General features: G+C 38.9%; 1 protein-coding gene across 1 annotated transcript in view; it reads left to right on the top strand.

The window, feature by feature from the left end:
- The first annotated feature begins 949 nt into the window (after positions 1-949).
- trabd2b (TraB domain containing 2B) overlaps positions 950-21,281 on the top strand; it is a 74,851-nt gene continuing 54,519 nt past the window's right edge. The window contains exons 1-2 of the mRNA XM_055058584.1: positions 950-1,344; positions 5,017-5,586. Of these exons, the coding sequence (XP_054914559.1) occupies positions 1,231-1,344; positions 5,017-5,586 (684 nt within the window). The 5' untranslated portion in view covers positions 950-1,230. The remainder of the gene's footprint in view (positions 1,345-5,016; positions 5,587-21,281) is intronic.

The following is a 21,281-nucleotide window of genomic DNA, read 5'->3' as shown; positions in this document are numbered from 1 at the left end:
TGAGGCAGCCAGCCTGCAACCCAGTGCTTTACAGTCATGCTGCTGTAACCTGTCAACTGCAGTTTTGTAACAATGTACTGACAGCTGGTGCTCCTCTCCACCACAACACAACCGTCCAGGTTCTACTGGACTCTAAATGTTTTCAGTCAAAATGATCTTTCTTGCAAGCAAGACATGCAGTTATTTTTAGCAAGCTGATAAGCAGTGTGCAGCAACAGGTGGTAGTGAGATTTGGGGGGCTATTTTAACCCTTGGTATACCGATACTGTAATACTGAAGCACATGTTATGCACATTTCAATTTTTTTTCCTGTCATTTTACTTAAACGTGATCAAGTTTGATGTGCTAACAAGAACTCTCCTCACACCCCCCCTCTAAAAAAAGACAATCTCAGGCGACAGAAGCTGGAATTTAGCTCTAGGTCATCGGTTTGTTGTCAAAACTTTCAAACTATTGATTTTTTTTTATATGTCTCCGCGTGTGCAAATGTAGTGTGAGCAGCTTCTGTGTTAAGTTATCCTGAGCCCTAAGGCAAGCAGCTGCACCATTCGGTGTTACCAACCGGCCCCTGAACAATCACCAACTCCATAAGATTTGTAGATTTGAAGTGATTATTTGGAGGCACTCGTTAATACCGATTAGTACACTGTACAGATCCGGCTGTGATAAACATGATATTGAAGTAAATTCAAGAATAGAAGGCGACTTAAACCTCGCAGCGTTCTCTCTGCGTCTATCTTTAGGGTCTTTTCTCACGCACGCATGTCCTTCTCCGCTCTGGACCTGCTGGTCTCTCCTCTCTGAAGGGGCTGTGGTGGCGTATGCATACTTTGTGTTTAATGTTATGGAGGGGTGTACTCATGTCGTTCCACCTCTCTCTCTCTCTTTCCCTTTTCTCTCTCTCTCTCTCTCTCTCTCTCTCTCTCGCCCCCGTCCTAACTCGCGCAGCGCAAACTTTCCCCCAAGACTTTTTCAGCTCGTGCCCCCGGAGCGCACCGTGCGGAGAGACACGAGAAAAACTGCAGACAGAAACATAACAAACTCAGAGGCGGAGTGGCGTGAAGAGGCGGGATGGTGCTCCAGCCGAGCTGCACATGTGAGCCCAGAGGCCACCGGTAGCGCTTCTTAATTCAAAGCACAGAGAGCAAGAGGAGAGGACGCAGTCTGACAGAGAAAGTTAAAAAAAAAAAAAAGTTCTGTGCTACGAGTGGCCCTGTCACCTCGGAGAAGATGTTCTACTCGCCGGTGTTCAGCTGGATACTCCTGGGCGGTCTGCTGCAAACTGTGGCACCCTGGAGCGCAGGGCGCACGGGCAGACCGAGGCAGTGCGACCCACCGAAGTCGGTGAGTTTTATTGGGGAACTTTATTGCGCAGAAGCGTCCTTTTATTAGACCCGTTACATAACTGGCTTCTGAGAAAACAAGTCCGTGGCAAAAATGCACAGAGCTGAGTGTTTTGCAGCACTACGAGCAAAATAGAAGACAATTGTTCTGTTTTATGCTTGCATTTACACTATAACAGTTTGTATGGAGAAAGTTAGAAAAAAAAACTGGAATTAACTTCGAATAACAGCTGTAAAACTGAACGGCACAAAAAAAAATATTCAGAAATCTATTTTATTGATGCCTTAATGCTTGAAAAAAAATGCAGCTTTGAACCAAATATATAATTTATAATCAATATATTCTTCTTAATAACAATAATACTAACAATATTAATAACCACTATATTATTATTAATTATTATTATTATTATTATTATTATTATTATTATTATTATTATTATTATTTGTACACATGTAAAAATATAAAGAGATCCTTCAGAGGACTGTATAGATCTCGGCCTTCCCAATGAGCGGGTTTGCCAAAGGAAACCACGCGCCTGCCAACTTTACGGCTGTTTATGTGACAAAGTGGAGAACACCCACGGTTGACTTAACTTCATTTGGAAAAGTTTCATTGACCTTTCAGAAGTGGTCATGTTTCAACACAGTGTGCGGCTTATTAAACAAATAAAGGTTATTACAGGGCAAATCAAAGATTTTCCTATGTGCGCAGAGGAACACTAATCATACATCCCACACGCTTTTTCTTTCTTTTCTTTTTTTTTTGGCTGCTGACAGGAAGGATAGAAAAAAAAAGAAAAGCATCACCTAAGAAACAGGTGTATGACACTTGAAAATCGCCCTCCAAGTATTCGCAGCGAGGCTTTTCTCATTATGTCGTTATACCATTATGTCTAAAAAAAAAAAAGGTTTTGTTTTTAGAGTTCAATGTAAAGACTTCGTACGCTGCGCTTCGTGTGATTTGTATGCGTCAGTACAGTGGTCTCTGTTTTGCATTAGGAGTAATTGCCCTCATAAAAAAGGAGCACCGCGCGTCAAGGCTCTCCAGAAAAAGTCAACACTGCCTCAGCAGAGGGGATCTCTCCTCTTGACGGTTGTAAGTCATGCACGACCACACTTTCCGTGTCTAAAAGTCATCTTAACCCTTTAAAGCCAACATAAGTAATAAGAGTCAGGAAATTATGCTCTTTTAAAACTAAATTGTTTACTGGACTTTTCTTTTTCACAACAACAAAAGAAAAAGTTACAAAATGTCCTCTCTTTTTTGTATTTGATCTAAAAGGTCTGCCTGTTCTCTATGCTTTCTTGACAATATTTAACACTTATAAAAACTACATTGCGTTTTTTGTCTGGCAGTGTTAAATATTTTCAAATATGTTCTGCAACACTTTTACTTCACATGGAGGATTGAACTCAATTATTGAATCCATCCCTCCTTATATTTGCATACGTGCTTGTTTTTCAGTTGTTGATGTTTTCCAATATTTGCCACCGCTCTATTTGTGTTGGCCACATACGAAACGCACACAAATTTGTGTTTAAAGATTATTTAATAATTGAGTCAAGAAAACAGTGTATGCACGTGTCAACTATTTGTGACAAGATCAAGAGGGAACAGGAGCAAGATTGGATATGAACACTATATTGAACTTGGAAATATACAGTCATATTCAGTAAATGATATATCGTTACGAATATGCATTCAATATTAAAATATTTTTTGAAAATAACAACCATTAAGCAGGTAATAAACATGCACTTTATTAAACCCAGATTTCTACATTAAAAATGTTTTTATTGGCCATATGCAGTTGTCCAATCTTATAAGAAATTAAGCATTTTTTGCCATCATAAATAATTGAAATAGAAGCTTAAGACCATCAGTCTGTGTAAGGCACCGCATTACACATTTTTTGTTCAATTAATTGGAGGTTTTGTAAGTAATTACTCCAAATTAATCAGATTTTTCTAAATTAATTTCACTTCAAATGTCACCTTTATGAATTAACAATATGCATTACCATCAGGAATCATTGAGAATGAAATTTCAGTCATGACTGAATCAATCGTGACTATGCACATGCATGAATAGTTTTGTCAGATGTAGACTTACTTATTTTGGCTCTGAGTCCCGTCATCTATTTTGTTGCTGCCTGTTATAGCTAAAGTTAGCCCTGGTGTCAGTGCTCACACAACATGTTTTGCATTAAAGTAAAACTGTAGTCTTGAAGTACTCAATGCATGATCCGTTCGGTTGGCAGACATGGTTTAGATGCATTATGACCATCTACTGGGGTGGAGTGTGTGCATCAGTGTTACCAGTGTGCCAGGAATCAGGGAATCCCCACAAATAAATATCTGAAAATTTATATTCAGTATGCTTTACCCTAATACCCCTAAGATGGAATTCGGTGAAAGCCACTGATTTTGCTGAACACTATAGTGGACAGTATAAAGGGAGGTCAGTAGTGTTGTGGTGGATGGTGGACTTAAATGGAGCTTGGCTCCAAATTGATTTCTGCTTCAGTTCTCAAACTACTTGGGCTGGCACTGGTGCTCAGAACAAAAATACTCTATCCCCAATTCTCAGAAATACGATGAAGGGAGAATTTACAAATCCAACCCTGACAGGAAAATATTAAAAACGAAATAAAACTCAAAATCTACTCTTCTTAAGTACCCCAGCTTATCTGCAAAGACTTCAAACCACTGTAATGAAATCATCCAGACCATAGCAGCTCTGTTTGGTTTGCCCTTGCAGCAGACTGCCAGGAAAAATACTGGATGCTCATTGCAATTAATTAAAGAGAACATCCCGCAAGAAGTCTTTGCTCATTTTGGCTGCTATTTGAAATTTTAAAGGCAAACTTGGCAGTATGCAGGATGGCTGGAGCGCAGATGAGGGAAATCTTGATTTAATTGTAGCGGTAAACATTTTCTAAGAATAACTTTATTCTACTGTAATGGGTTTCATCCCCTCAGTCGCCTGATTACACTGTGCGTCGGTGGCCAGCAGCTTCATATTGTTTAGAGAAGCAATTTTTTTTTTCATATTCGAATAATGCCAACATCAAAGCTATAGCACATGCACGGCACATTCGATGAGCTCTTAACAAGAAACATATTTAAAATGCAACACGGTCTGATGTTTATTTAAAATGACTATGATTATTTAATTTCCTTTGTGACATTGTTTTTTATGAATATAAGCACAACAGACAAATGCTTCCTGTTATGGAAACCACAGAAAAAACACAATGCTGTGTTTAGGAATGTCAGCATCGCATCTCTTGTCTTGTGGCGAGCACAAAAACATCACAAACAAAAGTATCACAGTGAGGTCAGAATGGAGAGCAGGTTTCTTTCGGCTTTTTGTTTTTATAAGCTTCAACGCCGCATTATATTTGCACTGTTGCCTTGAAAATGCTACACATGGTGAAAAGAGGCTTTGGCAACAGAAGTATGTACCTCAACAATACACGAGGGTCTGTTTACAACCCCGGAGGCTTCGCTATAAACTCCTTCAAATTCTCAATTCTGTCACTGAACAAAAACCCGTTTTTATTTTAGTTCCTTTTTAAGCTCAGAGGAAATTTCTTCAGCTCTAGTTCTAATGTAAGCTTAACTACTCTGAAGTGATACTTTTGGTTTTCCTCTCCCTTTTCCACAGCAAAGCGAGCTGAATTCTTTCCTGTGGAGAATAAACCGCACACCTCCTCTGCCACCCTCTTACTTGTTTGGTACCATCCATGTTCCCTACACCCGAGTCTGGGACTTCATCCCCAATAGCTCCAAGCAAGCCTTCCGAAGCAGCAGTAACGTGTTCTTTGAGCTGGACCTCACAGATCCTCTGACCATCTCCAAGCTCACTAGTTGCCAGCTGCTCCCCCACGGAGAAAACCTGCAGACCCTTTTGCCTCGAGACCTGTACCGTCGCCTCAAACGCCACCTGGACTACGTCAAACACATGATGCCTTATTGGATGACGGCGGACCAGAAAGGTCGTGGCCTGTATGCCGACTACCTGTTCAACGCTATCGCGGGGAACTGGGAGAGGAAGAGGCCCGTGTGGGTGATGCTGATGGTAAACTCGTTGACAGAGTGGGACGTCCGGTCCAGAGGGACTCCGGTGTTGGACTTGTTCTTGGCTCAAGAGGCAGAACGAATGAGGAAGAAGACGGGGGCAGTGGAGCGGGTTGAGGAGCAGTGTCACCCCCTTAATGGGCTAAATTTCTCTCAGGTAAGAAGGAGAAAGGTAAACTCCTCTATGTCGTCTACATTCTGGTGTTTTGTTTTTGAGTCCAGACAGCTGGAACATCTGGAGAACTTGAGCAGAATCTTACTTTGTGTGTCGGTCATAACTCTGGCTGCAGTAAAGTAGCTCTGAAGGAGGAGGAGGTTGGGCTTTATAGTCTACTATAAAAGTTTAGTGTATATGGATGGATTCTAAAAGAGCGAGCAAAAAAAGAGGGAGAGGACAATATGAGGAGAAAGAAGCGCTGAAAATGTGTCTGTATGGAGACAGCTTTATGGTTATGGATGTCGCTCCACCTCCCTAGACAAACATGCTCAGCAGCTGAATCTGCAGAACGGATATCAGTGTGAGTGGAGTACATGAGACCAGATTAGCGAAGGTAAAGAGAGCGTGGAGCTCTCCCTTCCATCAGCATAGAGCGGCTCTGTCTCTGCCAAATTGTTTGACTAGGACTGTTACTGGAGACTAAAATATTAGTGAGACACTAATTAGCTGATGAGTAAAACATGAGAATTTTTGTATAAGGATAAAGAAAACATGAATGTAGTTTGTTCTGGCATAAAATCATGAGACGCATTTGATGTAATGGAAAACCCAGCAGTGAGTCGGAGCGGCTAGAAAAGATGCTCTCCTCTACTGTGTAAAGAGGCTTGCTGTAGCCATGCAGAGGCTTCACATAGGAACATTTATGGTGCGCTGCAACAGAATCTGCAGGGGGCCATGACGGCACAGATTGGTTCACAGCTAATTTGAGCGGCAGAGCGGTTTGAGCCTCTCCGCTTTCATCAGTGCTTTCTAACTATGCTGTCAAAACGGCACTGCGTGCACTGCACATGTCTGGGAGCTTTGCTGCTCCTAGAAATAAGCAGCTGCAAGGATCACCGTTTTTTGGTAATGACGAGGGTAAAGGCTTCCAGCTTTGGGTGGGCTTACCAGTGATCTGTTTTGTGCCGCAGACATGGTGTTTCCCTAATGTGTGCCGCAGTATTCTCATCCTATGTGTGTAGTTGAAGCTTGCATTTAAAGTGGGCCTGCGTCGCCATAAAACTTTGTTGCAAAGCATGTCCTGCATAGCTGAACACAAGGTGAATTTAAAAAAATGCTGAAACCCTTTGATATTTATCAAAACCACTAATGACAATGTAACTGGATTTATTGGTAAGGACAAAGTACTGCAAAATCATGAACTGGGAGCGACAGGACAGTTAACTTCCAATAATATTTAAGCATAGAAAATTTAAATTTGCATTCTTATTCACTTCTCTTTACTTTTACAGCCCTAAATATAAGCAAGCTAAACCATATGCCTTCAGAAGTCACCTAATGAGTGAAAATAGTCCACCTGTGTGTAATTTATTCTCAGTATCTTTACCACCAGTCAGTAAAGGCCTCAGAGCTTTTTTGGAGGATGTTAGGAAACAAGCAGTTCCATGAAGTTTAAAGATCACAGCAGTGGTCCGGGAGAAAGTTGTTGTGTTTAAAGCAGAGTTATGTTATAAAATAATGTCTCAAGCATTGAAGTTCTCACAGAGCACTGTTTAATCCACAATCTTAAAATGGAAGGGAAGGAGTTTGACACAACTTCTTACCTATTAAGCTGACAGACTGTGCAAGGACAGCATTAATAAGTGGACCAGGAGCTGTGGAGGATCTGCAGAGATAAACAGCTGTGGTGGGAGAATCAGTTGAAAAAAAAAAAAGGCTAACATGAAATCAGTCCTTCGCTTTCCACATATGTATAAGTTCAATTCAGAGCTGGAGTGAAACTGATATGGCAACCATTATTCTCAATTACTATAATGTGAGGTTTAATCTGAAGATCACAGTTGATTGGATCTTTTTACGCTTGACTGTAACAATGATGAGGTCAGGAGAATGGCTAGACCTCAAGTCAAAAGGGAAAACTGTGTGGGTGTGAACTAAAGAACAGTGAAGCACCAGAAAGACGGTCAAAGACACACACACACGCACGCGCACACATGCACACACACACACACACACGCACGCACGCACGCACGCACGCACACACACACCCCCACATACTATGGATAGACGGTGTGTTGAAACAGCGGTAAGGCTGAGTCTGGGGTGCGTCATTTCCCTGCTAACACGAATCTGAATCACTAAGAAAAGGGCAATCTGAATTCGTAAAGATTCCAAACCTCACAGTATTTTTTTTTCTTTCTCAGCTAGTTATAGCTTGTGATATTTAAAGAGAAACTTTTGCAGAAAGTTAAACTGTCTTGCCAGAGGCTTCTTCAACAGGACGTGGTCCTGAAGATAAATGTAATTTCAATACAATTTCATGCAAAAATTCCATACTTTTCCAGACTCCATTTTCCGAGGTTGCCAAACTTACTCAGTCTGTTCTTAAAGTATAGAAAGAAGAGGTTACATTGGATTTATGGCAGGTAGATGGATAGACAGACAGATGCGTGGATGGACAAATGGACGAGCAGATAGATGCTTACATAGAAAGTAATCTATATCGTGGGGCATATAGAAACGTTAGACACACCAGAGTGTTCTTTTGATAATAAACTATGGCGGTCTAACATGAGCGCTGGCCGTCTGAGACTCTGTGGTCTCTTTAGATCTCATAGAGGTGTGAATATTACTGTGAGAAACAGTTTAGAGGCAGTGGAAATAAAGGCAAGTCATGGTGCATGGCTCTTCTCTGGCTCTTTGAGGGCTGATGCAACTTGACAGGTGGGCAGGACAGCGAGTAGCGCATGCTTTGAGCGCAGATTGGAAAAGGCTGGAGAAAGTTTAGTCAGTTCAAAGAGTGCACACTGCACATCAGTATCCCTTTAAAGGCTTCCTTTTTTCCCACAGGGGTAGGTCATTAAAGTGCCATCAGTATTTATCAAGTAAACGCATCCATCAAATATCTAAAAATTGCTTCAAATAAAAAAAATGTTTCTCTTTGATCAAATCTCTTAATAATATCAGCTGTCACAAAATAGCAATAGCGGTATGTAACTGTGATGTACATTACCAAACTGAAATTGATTATTTATGCGACTTTGTATGTCACTTAGCCCCCTGAACATGGAAGCAAGAAATTTCTCTAATTTAAGTTTTGTTCCATTCCACCAAGCAAACACACATATTTATTTTCCCAGGGTCACGTTTCAGCTGACATGAGGCCAGTGGCCCATGTTGAGGAGAAATTACATCATATTGGTGGCGCCTTTCTCCTGGGCAGAGGTCAGAGGTCATAGTAGGAGGTGGTGGAGTCATGAGCAATGAAGCAGTAAGGAGACTGGCAGTCTGCTGGAGTCTTTTCTAGGTTCTGCTGAGCTGGACGACAACGTCACTGCCCACCTCGGTCTCTGACCAAGTTGAGTTTCCATCGGCTGCTTTTTATGGGTACCAGTGGAATCACAGAGAGAGAGATGTCACTTGTCACTTCATGACTTAGGATCAAATAGGGTTAAAGGTTTTGAGATTGTGAGGTGACAGAATCTGGTTTCCTCTTGGTCTCCTCCTTTTTGTAAGGGCTGCGATGTTTACAATGCCTATTTCAGTCAGCGTGAGTTCTGCAGTGTCCTTCTGCTTAAGTGGGATTCTCCACCAACCAAATGCAACCCTATTGGTCATTTGTTCATGCAGGAATTTACAATCAGTAGTTACAAGAATAGTTTTCAGAAGCAGGTGGCATTTAGTGGGTAGTGGAACAACATATGAAGCTTTAAAAATGTGTTTTAAATGACAGTGAAACACCTGTTAGTGATAGAAGAAAATAAATTGACAGAAAAGCAGAAATCACTTGTTGTATGTGGTCACAGGTTTCTAGTTGAAAGCATTCTGTGTGCAGCATGCATACACGTGCATGTGTTTGGATGCTTGTTTGTATTAATAGTGCTATTTTTCTTCCTTGAGAGGATTCTGACAAGACAAACACTTGATTGAAGTCTGCTGTGAAGTGGAAATGCTCATTTAAGTGTTTATTCTTGTGGTTGTAAGAAGCTATGTCAAACGATCGTAAAAACATAAACAGTCACTTTCGAGCTCTTTCATAACATATGCATAACATAATTTACCCAAACTGTGTCTGAAAGGCTAATTCTTACCATCCTGTTTCCCATCTTGGATGGCGGTGCAACAGCAGTTCGAACTAGTTTATAGGCGCAGGCTGTCGGATGATGCAGGTATTGCTGCATAGAACTGAGCTAGGTGGAAAAAAATAATTCTCTAGTTGGAGGTGTGTCGGAAAGACAAAATAAGGAGAACCTTCCCATAAAATTTGATAAAAGTTTCAATCAAATCTCAAGACAGTGATCAGGCTTAAGCTCTATGTTGGCTAGGCTTCTTCTTTATGGGTTTGTGATACAATTTCTCCTTTCTGAGTCTCAGCACTGAGACGCCTTGAAAGCCAGCAGCTTCTGGTGATGGAAATCATTATGAGAGCTTGATTAGCCAATCAGATGTAGAAAGTGGATTATTTTCAACCAGGTCATACTAGCCAACCAGTAAGAAAAGTTAATTCTATTTTCCTACTATTGCTTATAATAGTTTTAATTTAGTGAACATTTCAGGCTCATAATACTTTTTTAAGATTGAAGATTCAGAATAACATCTGTGTTGGATAAGGAGTGCTTTGTAGCTAATGAAACACTCCAGCAATGACATTTTGAAGGACCTCAATATTAGAAGTATGTGAAATGTCACGGCTGGTGTTTGTAAACATTACTTACTATATTGTAGATTTGATCCTGCAAAAGTAAAAGTAAATCCTGCTTTTTGTTCCACCATCAAACTTGAAATATGAATAAACAAACATTTGTTTTTGCCTCCTACGGTTTAGGAACCAACACTCTCCACCATTTGGCACGGATTTGCTGACTGTGCTTATTATGTTAGCAAACAGCAACAATAAATCTCCAAGTCAAAGGGTGGCGCCAAACACACAGCTGTCAGAGAAACCCGCAAGTTATAAAACAAGTGGGAGAAGTAAAACCAACAACATAGAGACTTTGTAATTTCTTAGATTTGTAGTATCCTTAGTCCATTCTACTTTCATTTCTTATTTGCAAGTGTTCAATTATTACATGTGTTCTTAATTTTGCATATCAATTTGTTTTTCTTTTCAACAGTTACATAAAATCAGAAAATTGGATTTAATTTCATTTTATTAATTTTTTTTTATTATTTTCAAAAAAAAAAAAAATTATACAATGCTAATAAACATTTCAATCTGGAGAGACTCACACAGAGAAGAGAATAGCAGTTAGAGATTTAATAATACAGAATCTTTGGCGCTCGGCCCCGGCTGAAGACTGTGAGTCGCGGATCACCGCGGGCAGGACATCAGCTCGGCCGAGCTCGGACAGTCTTCCCCGGGGCCGAAACCGGTAGTGGAGCTGGGTGCAGAAGAATCCTGGAAACATCCATCAGAACGGAGGTGGAGAAGAGGGGAGGAGGTGGGTTGTGCACAGCGACGAGCGGGTCGACCCTCCGGTAGCTTGGCTTTTGAAGACGGTCCTGGATGTTGATAGGCCCAAAGCGGAGAGTTGCTCCAGCCCTGATTGGTTGAGGTAGGACGTGGCGATTGCGAGATGAATGTCAGCTGGATCGAGTATCCCAGGTTGAATTTACGCCTAAGCTTCATTTCAGTTTATTATGATTTATTATGGGATTTTATGAAAGATGTCAGATTAAGACCCATTAGCAAATTTTTATATTTTTTGCACCACTTGCAGAAAACTGAGTAGATTAAATAAAATTCATAAATAACACAAGTCAGGTACCAAAGTCAGGTGAAAAAACCGACACCCTTTAAGAATAAAAACAATCAACCTGTGGGTGGATGAACTTGGTGGATTCTTCAGACTTGTTTATTGCTATGACTTCAGCCTCATATGTGCTTGGTCATATTATGCTCCAGACCCTGTAGATCTCAAAATATGGCCATGGTTTTAGAACTGTGGATGTCATCAGGGTAGTATTATGTCCAATATGTTAACATTTAGACTTTATTATTTTTATGGAGACATACTGTATAATGAAAAATAAACCCTAATGACACTCCTGAAGATACTTTTTTCTGAATGACAGAACAAAGCAGCTCAATATGGTGAGCAGCTCAATATTCATAGTTCAGAGCAGTAAATGTCTGCACTGACTGAGCAAGTCACAGTCAAGGATCCTCACATGCCATATATCATGCTAAATATTTGCCTTAGATTGTATTTATCCAAAACAACATATTTAAGGGAGGATTTTGAATACCATGCAACCATGCCAAAATCCAAATATTTACATACAGTGATGGGGTGTGTATGTCTATGTTTAAAGACATGTGCGGACCATTATCTGACTAATGGAAAAGACAATTCTTTGTCTGAACTCTGCTCTACTTTGCTCTAACCTTGTGCCTCCCTTTTGATTCTTTCTTTTTTCTTTCTGACATGAAAGAAAGAAGAAAGGCTGTGTCATTGCTCACTTACTGCTCATTTGAACACACAATAACACGCCCACACCAAGAGGAAAAAAGTGAGAAAGGGAAGGAGAGAGTGTAGGTATTACCTTTAAAGTGTGTTGGTGACGTCCAATGCCTCTTTAAGCGTGACATCTGAGTCACGGTTCACTTGGTCAACTAACCTATAATTACGTGCGCAAATATGTGGAAAACTGCTAGGTAAACCCTATCAGGCTGATCATCTGGTCCCTTCGGCAGGCAGACGGCAGTCTCACTGTTACTCTAATGACTTAATAGACTTCTTAATGACCAAATAGCTCTCTGCCATCCAGAAGCATTTAGAGAATTATATCCTGGACAGAACTTTGTAGGAGAGATGGAGCACATTACATCGACTCTGTACACAGTAGGCAAAACAAACATCAACAAATCTTCAGCTTGATTCATATTTTGGGAGAAAAGTAATGCATTTCTTGAACACATGTCTGGAAAAGTCAGCAGTAATTGAAAATTACAAAGTGGCCACACAAAGCCTCGGTAGAAGTTAATCAGCAAATGTTTTTCCTGTATGGAAAAAACATATTCGCTCTCTTCCAATTTAACAAACATAGAATAAATGACTGGAGAGTGTTAATGCTAAAAGTTAATTGCATATCCAGAAGTTTTTCTCTTTTTTCCTTCAAAGAAATTGCATCAAACTGTTTTTCAAAATCATACTCAGTCAAACCAAGACGCCTGTAAAACATGTTCGTCCCTATAAACTTTCAGTCCTGTCTCCATTCCCTGACTCCAACTGAGGCCATGTCCCTCTTTCACTCAGACTACCTGAAATCTAAAGTAATGACTCCACCATATTTTCAGTACACTGGAAAGAATAGATTTTGGGTGGCATTTAATTTACTAAATTCTGTCAAATAAAGAGATACAATATATGGTATTAATTAGATATTTACCACCATTGAGAAGCCCTTCTAATCTAAAAATATATTTTAGTTTTACACCAAAACATTGAGAAATAAATCATTAAAATTGAATTATAATGAATGTAATGTTTAACTGAGTTTATTTATTTTTTTAATCAAGCCATGACTTTTTAACAAAACTATTTTGCTGTCTGTTTGAAAACATAGTCCCTTTTTAAATCCCATGTGGACAGCCACAATTTAATGGCAGAACAAATGTAGCTGACATCTCAGAATCAACAGGTGACAGCTGGGCAGTAAGCTACATGTTCCCTCTGAGTCCATCATGATACATCATTGTTAATAAAAACAAATAAGCCATGCTTTACTGAAAAAACTTTTTTTATTTGTTATAGACAGTAAAACTTATGCCAATTCCTTTGAGGAGAGATCTAAAGAATATCATACAAGTTTTATCGAGACTTGTCTCCGACACTGCAAAGCGCTTTATGTTAGGTTCAGTAAAGGCTTCAACATACTATGGTGTTCTGTGTGTATTGCATATTGCATACATTGCTTCTGACAAATGCCTTAATTTCCCTCAATCCCAATGAATACTCGCAGGTTTGATGATCTAGTTGAACGCCGAGCTGTGTTTCTTCTCTGCCAGTGAAGCCACAGGACAACTGTTAGTGCAACACAAAGTGGCAGTCTTGCTGATATGCATCCCTTCCACTGGTTTCCCTGACTCAACCTTTTCAGCTTGGTGTCGCATACAGTTCAATGTGAATGTCGTTTCCCGCTGTTACCTTGATAGGATCATGCAAATTACCTGTGCAATAATGTTTGCATCGAGTCTACATTGAATGTGTCTCAAGTATGTGCAACAGCTGTGGAGTGAAGTATGCAGGGGCATTAAGACCACCTTTATGAGCCTCTGGATGAGGGGTATTCAGCTTCTGCCCTCTAGGGCCAGTGTCCTGCAACAATGTCAAATTATCAGATCATTAGCAGGACTCTGGAGATTGTAACTGTGTACAAAGAAGATAATTCAACCATTTGGATAAAGTCTGTTGGACCAGAAACAGATCTAGAAGTTGTAGGATACGAGGCTTGAAGCCCAGAGTGGCAGAGCCTTGCTCTAGTTTTATATGATTGCTTCTCCATGCTTCTTTTAACTGGAACACTCACACATAAACACATCTGTCCAGAAATTGTGTTTTTCAGGTACTAAACTTTGGTTAAACAGTTAAACTGTTAGACTTCCACTTTCACTGTATATTTTAAAATCTCTTTTAGCTGCCTGTGTTCAAGTGGCCTTCAGCACAGTGTGTTTATTTCACATTAGTTTTTTTTTTTCCTCCTCTGTGACACAACTTATGTCTATTTCTATTGTTGTGTTAAGTTTTATGTGTTGTACATATTTTATCAATGTTTACACACTTAATTGTTTTGGATTATTTTAACATGAGTTGTAGATATAATTTGGACTTGGACTGTGACTAATTTATTGGTTATGTTCTGACATTTCTTCTCCCCAGTGTAAGCTGAGTGCTGCTGAGACTGGGAGTAAAGCATGGTAGACTAAAGTACTCTTTCATTCCACTTTTCTTCGCCCACAGAGAAAACAAATGTTCCTTACTGCTTAAATTGTAACTACCTCACATCTCTCATCATCTTTATACACACTTCTTCCCTTCAAATGAGAAACAGGCTGCCAAGCACACCTACACAGTAGTTAGTTTCTATGTACTTATTGTGTCAACCTTAAGGAAAAGGAGGAAATTGCAATAAAGGGTGGTTGAATTGTTTTGTTGTTGGCAGGTGGTCTTGTTTATGTTCATTTTTTTTCAGATACAGTATTTGTTCAAAAAAAGAGACGGCTAGACATTACAAAGAGCACGAGGTTATTTTTTGTGCCAAGGGCAGGTAGTTTTAAAGATGGGTTGGTTTGACCTGGGTTTGGCTGGGGCCAGAGGCTGATTGATCACAGACAAGAATGTGACTGACTGATTTCCTCAGAGACCCACGTGGCCCCTCAGGAATGTTGTCTTTTGGGACATTGTTGTTTTATAACCTTTGTTTAACCAAGGATCATCTTTTGTTTGAGGCCAGGAGTGTAGAGAATCAAGGATATTGCATGTCCTCTCTAAAAAAAAAAGTTCAGGAAACAGAGCAGACTCAATGCAAAATTTTGTTTTAGTTCGTAACAGTAGCCTTTTCGATTTCTGAGCAATATCTGCTAATAAGATAAATAACCCATTCTATCAATGTTGCATTTCTTCACCTTTATTAGATGAGCTTCTAATAAGGCTCACGAATCTCAAGGAAATTCACAAATTTTGACCTAGTCCCTTTTCACTCCATCGTCCAACTTCGTAGCTCTACCATCACATAGATGCCCCAAGACCCTGGTGTTTCGTTTTTCTTCCTATAATGTAGGAAAAATATATCTTATTTATTCACAATGACAGCTTAAAGCAGGTGCCATTTAAAACATCCTCTGCATGTCATGCTATTCTAATTTGTGGTACATTCACTGATTTAAAGGAAAAAATCGGATTTTTGAAAATCTGACTTCTTTATTCAGAGCTGCTGATTTTCAAGAAAATTAGTTATCTTTATCTGTTCAAATCTACTATAACAGTTTTTACTCTGCTTACAAAATTATTGCATTTTGTAAAAGTGTTGAATCATTTCATAGACAAATAACACTCTTGAATTATCTTGCTTCAAACTGTACACTGTAGCATTCACAATTTCATTCCCAGCCTGTCACAGATTTTTAGGACATGAAAAAGTCCATCTCATGAATGCCACAGCTTCCCCACATTACATACATAATGCATGTACCTCACTGCTGCAGAAATGACACAACTGTGACTCACACATCACTGCAATGATCCAATAAGACCCTATCCCAATCTAGAGATCAAATACATATACAGTAAGGAGTATTGTCACTAAATGTCCCTTACACTGTTCTTCAAGGTTTTTGTTTTTTTTACCTGATTTTGTTAATTTGTATTTATTTTAGTCCTTACAATACTAGAATTTATTCATTTTTTGTATATATTTTTGTCTCTTCTGTCATTTTTAAATGTTAAATCAGATCTTATAATCAATTCATCTTTAATTATTTACCAAAACATTTTTGGTTCTTTTTACTTTTAGTTGAGAAAAATATGTTGAAGTAGTGGGATTCATACTTGACTAAAGTTTTTAGTAGTCTATGTAACAGAAATGCTAAAGGCACAGCTTAAAGTTTCATTGGGTTTAGGTTTAAGAATCAAGTAATTATCATAATTACTTTTTGTTTTGTTAGGGTTACACTGTGTTTATCGAAAACAGGAAGCAACTGTTTGTAAATGTTAAAGTCAAATGCTTAGTGGAGTCATGAACCCACCCTGAACTCGCTCTTTGTTGACTGTGTAAGTCAATATAATTGCCAGTTTTAGCACTTCCCCTGTTCCCTGTTGCAAAAAGATATTTCACGGGCAAGTTAAAAGGGATTTATAACTATTAAAAAACAGCCTAAAAATCAGTTAGTCATCAATTTTGCAATGTTTATTTCTGCTTGTTTTGAAAGGAACATTAAGTTGATTGTTGGAAACACTACGCACTCTTGTGAACAAACAATAGAGCCTCAGTTGACATTTAACTATACAGGGATCAATTTGAGTCGAAGTAAGTAAGCATAGAAACAGGATCGTCAGCACGCCATGGTATGCAACTTTCCATGTTGTATGCTTGGTCCGTGATTAAATTAGTTTCCTGGTCTGTCCGTGATTTTAGCTACACATACACCGCAGTCCAACAATCCAAAATAGGGAGCCGTGTGTATGTTATTCGTTGTGAGCTCCAGGCTTCTTTAGGATTAAATAGCATTAGCTAAAACCTCTCGCTGAACCTGCTTTTAATATGACCTGTGCTTCTCTTCAGCCCCCCTCAGCCCATTTCTCATTACATACAACCCAGCGGAGCGCTTTGTCTTTCCTCACACTCTGCTCCTGTACCTCTTCCCTGTCTACGCCCCACCACAAAAATGAAACTATAAGATCAAACTTGTTTCTGTTATGTCATACTGCAACTACAAACTTCTTGGGATTTTATATGACAGACCAATACAAAGCAGAGTATATTTGTGAAGCATAAAGAAAGTAATACATTGTTTTATTATTTTACTTATTCAAATGAGTTTCATAAAATATAGCTTGGATTTGTCTTCAATCTTTTATCTGGTGTATCTAAATAAAACACAGTGAAACAAATTGGCCTCCTGAGTTGAGTGAATTAGTAAAAAAAATTAAATAAAAAATATTAAAGCTACTTGAGAAAAGAAAGTAATTTTTGATTTGGCAAAGAACATATAGGAACTTGTGAGTGATGGTGCTTTGGTCAGATGAGAGCACAACCGTAGCTGTCTAAATGCAAAATGCTTTGTATTTTGTAAATTATGTCAGATTAATACATAATTTACACTGCTCTGCTGCATGTTTCCCTTCTCCGCTCTGCTTTGCTGTGAACCGCAGAGGTGCTACAAGAAGCGTGCATGGGGAGTAGTTCTCAACTCCCAAAATTAGTATTTTTCCCTCCACTGCTCTCTCACTTCACCTCTCTTAGGCGGTGATTAACAGCACTCTTGACCTCAGATTGGGACAGATTTTTCAGTTTTTAATACAGTTGCAAAAATTAACAAAATATTTTTATGAAGAACTTTGAGGAAATTAAAAATCTGCACACAAATTAATTTAATCCAATTTGGAATAAGGATGTAGCACACAATGTGGGAAAAAATAAAGACTTGAATAGTTTTCAGATGCAGACCTAACTTTGAATTTATTTTGACAGACCTTAAGCTATTTTGCACAGATGAATTGGAAAACACTTGAGTTTCTAGACGTGCTGCACTGGATTATACATTCACCAAATGTCTTGTAATTGCATACATTGGGATGGTTGAGGTCACGGGTTCAAAGTTTTGATATTTTCTCCAATACTTTTGAGCTTATAAACAAAAAGTATTTTTTAAAAGACCTTTTCCCCCCAAAGGAGTGAAAAAAGAGGACTTCAAACAAGATTTTGCTCATAAATTTTACTGCAGAACACATAAGACTTCTTGTGTTATCTGCATTATAAGCAGGTTTAGTGACTCCCTTTGCACACCTCTCCTTTAAAGAAAGCTTCTTTACTGAAGCCGAAGTGTTTGGGGTCAGTGGGTCAATAGATTAATGAGAAAAGTGATCCACAATCAGACAGGCAGGCAGCCAAGGCGCAGGTAGGTCAACAGGGAAAAAAGGCAGGCAGGGAAGCTGAATAAAGGCTCTTGTGTTAACAAAAACATCAAATGTTATCATATTAGTACAAACAGCATTTTTTGCATAGATGGATTACATCAGAAATGGAAGAAAGTGTAAACACAGAACTTTACAAGTTAAATTGAACTTCATGTGAAAAATACCAGCCTTCACCCAGACATTCATCCTCCCTTACAAACGTGTTCTGAGTTAAAAATGTTTTTCTTAAAGTGTAGCCAGGTTGTCAACCATAACACATAACAGAAGTATGAAGTTTGGGATGATTGTAGCAAACATGCAGACATTTAAAAGAACTATAAATTAAAATGAATGAATCCCAATCAGTAGTTTGGAAACTTTATAACAATAATCCTTGTCATGTTGTCTAGATTTTCCCTGTAAACGCTTAATTCCTAATCCATATATTTCTTTTAAGATGGTGTTTTCTGTCTATGGATTAGAGGACTCTGTTTCACCTTCGAAACTAGAGTTTGAAGAATTTAGTTTGCGTGTTGGGGAGATGGTTTTGCAGTTGCCCTCTGGGTGACCCCACTCCTTTGGCTGAGGCCCAGTATGTTCAACCCCTCCCTGCTCTCCAGTTGTACATGGCATTTTAGTCCTTTCTAATAAAACAGACCTAAGTCAATAAGTCATTGCCTATTTGGCTTTAACGAGATAAGAGGCTTAGTGAACACCTCAGTGGAGGATTATAGCCAAATATTTTTTAAAGTGGGTATAGAGCACCATGACAATAGTGCTATATATTTTCTGCTGCATGAAACTCCCTGTGTGTCAGGAAATTTTGAAAGCAAGACCAAAGAACATGGAGATGAAGCAAGAGAAGCGCAACTGGATGGAAAAAAAAACAAAAAACAAAAGTGTATTTTCCAGACAATTAGTCATTCCAGATTGTATATTTAAAAAAATGTGTCATGACCAAAGCACATATGTCACAATGGATTAAATTAATTTATAAATTGGACCTCATCACTGTTGATGATGTAATCTGATGAAACTTTATGTCCAGTTGCCTGCTTCACAGTCATGGAAATCACTGTCTTTGGCTTGGAGGTCTGTTTGCAACTGTGCTCCACTGGTGGAGTGGGCTGTGTAGCGAGGACACATGCAGTGTAAATCTGTGGCGATAGAGAGGTGGTTCTTGATAACTCCTTGGCTCACATCCATCAATATGAACTAACATTTAGCACATCAGTCAAAAAAAAAAATACATAAGAAACAGGAAAAAGTTTCACCAACCAAACTATGAAAATAAGTTCAGAAAATATGGCAGCTTAATTTGGTGAAACTGATGAGCCAAATCAAGAATTTTACCAGAAGACTTTCGTTCTCCTTTCTCAACAGTTTTCTGTGTGCTGAAATAAAGAATGACAACAAAAAAATGAGAGTCTGCTGCGAAGGTTTCCCCTTCTTTTCTTGTGCTGATTTTTTCCCCCCTCTCTAATCATGCTCAATTTAACCTGCCATTCACCAGAGCAATTTTTCTAGCACAATTCCTCCACTTTTCCCAAGGCATGCATTCTCTTGGCATCCACTGGAACTGTTTAAATATAATATTAACCACATGGTAGAGTGTACAGAATGTAAAAAAATAAAATAAAATTACTTCGTGAGTCAGAGCAGTGCTGAAGTTCTCAGGAGGACACATGGGTGCTACAGTTAAGGGACATCCTAAAAGATGAGCATCTGCAATTACACCCACAAACTGTGTGTGATACGTGAAGGAGCCAGGAGCAGAGGCATCATGGGAGGTGGAAATAGGTTCAAGGAAAGGAAAACCAGGGTGAAAAGGGGAAGAAATTGTGAAAGAGAGGGGGGCTCTCAGTGGGTGGCTCTTTACTCATTTTTCTTTTTCATTCTGTCTTGTGGGTGTGCTTCATGTGACCATGTGTAATTGGCCTGTGGTCACACCAGAGTTGTGCAAACAGATTAGCAAGGAAACATGTCAGCCTGAGGTGAATGTGTGTGTTGTCTGATTCACAGATGTGGGGATAGTGTGGGAAATTGTTTGATGGAGTAAAGCCTGTATTAATAGTGAACAGGTGGGACAGTTGACTTTGTCATTGACAAATTTGCTGTCCTGGGCACTTGAGGAATGTGGTAGAGTAATAGAGGTCTGTTTTTGGACCATTATATATGCACTGTATGTCCAATGCAAACACTCTTGCATAAACTTGCTCCAAACGTTACTAGTCTGCTTATAGCATATGATGTCAAGTTAAAGTTTTGACATTGACCTCAAAACCAAAGTTACACCACAAAAACAACATTCTGAATAAATGTAAAGAGCTGTGGATGCAACAAAGACCTAAAGAGTTCAGGGTCAAGCTCTTTTCCCACTAGTAGCTACCACTGATTTATACCCATGGAATTTGATTTTGTCCCAACCTATTTTCTGTTGGTTAAGTAATTTGATGATTGATTGCAATAAATAATTATAAAATGCTCAAATCCCATGGATAATTTAAAAGTTCACTGTTAATCTTAATATAATATTTATACCTCTGCCCAGCTCCAATTGCAGGTTTTCCTTTAAAACTTCCAAATATGACAACTTTCTTTCCAAGAATAAAAACAAATACTGAAAATATCGTTTGCATTTATAGTCTGATTAAAAATTTAACTCATCAGCTACATTATGAAAATAGTGGCTGTAGAAACTGTTTTTTTCAGCCTAAGACCTGAAATAATAATTCCCAGGTACGATTAGTTTTGGGGAAAAAAATAAAAAATAACACTTCCACAAAGTGAGCATTCCTGGAACTTAACTCTGGAGACAGACAATTAGAGACCAGTAAAGAAAATAACAGCTATAAAGAAATGTCATGGACACACTATATGGGCCCATTCACACTTAAGTTTGACTTGGCTGAGGAAAGTAGGTGTGTAAGCAAATTCAGTTATTGCTGTCTACTGCTTCAACTCTGAGCCGAACCCACCTGCTTTCTGCTGTGTGTGTGTGTGTGTGTGTGTGTATATATATATATATATATATATATATATATATATATATATATATATACTATATATATATATATA

Source organism: Poeciliopsis prolifica, unplaced genomic scaffold (assembly GCF_027474105.1).
Source record: "Poeciliopsis prolifica strain line A6 unplaced genomic scaffold, Auburn_PproV2 SCAFFOLD002, whole genome shotgun sequence".
Lineage (NCBI taxonomy): Eukaryota > Metazoa > Chordata > Actinopteri > Cyprinodontiformes > Poeciliidae > Poeciliopsis > Poeciliopsis prolifica.
Note: the sequence above shows the minus strand (reverse complement) of the source record. Positions and strands in the feature narration are given on the sequence as shown.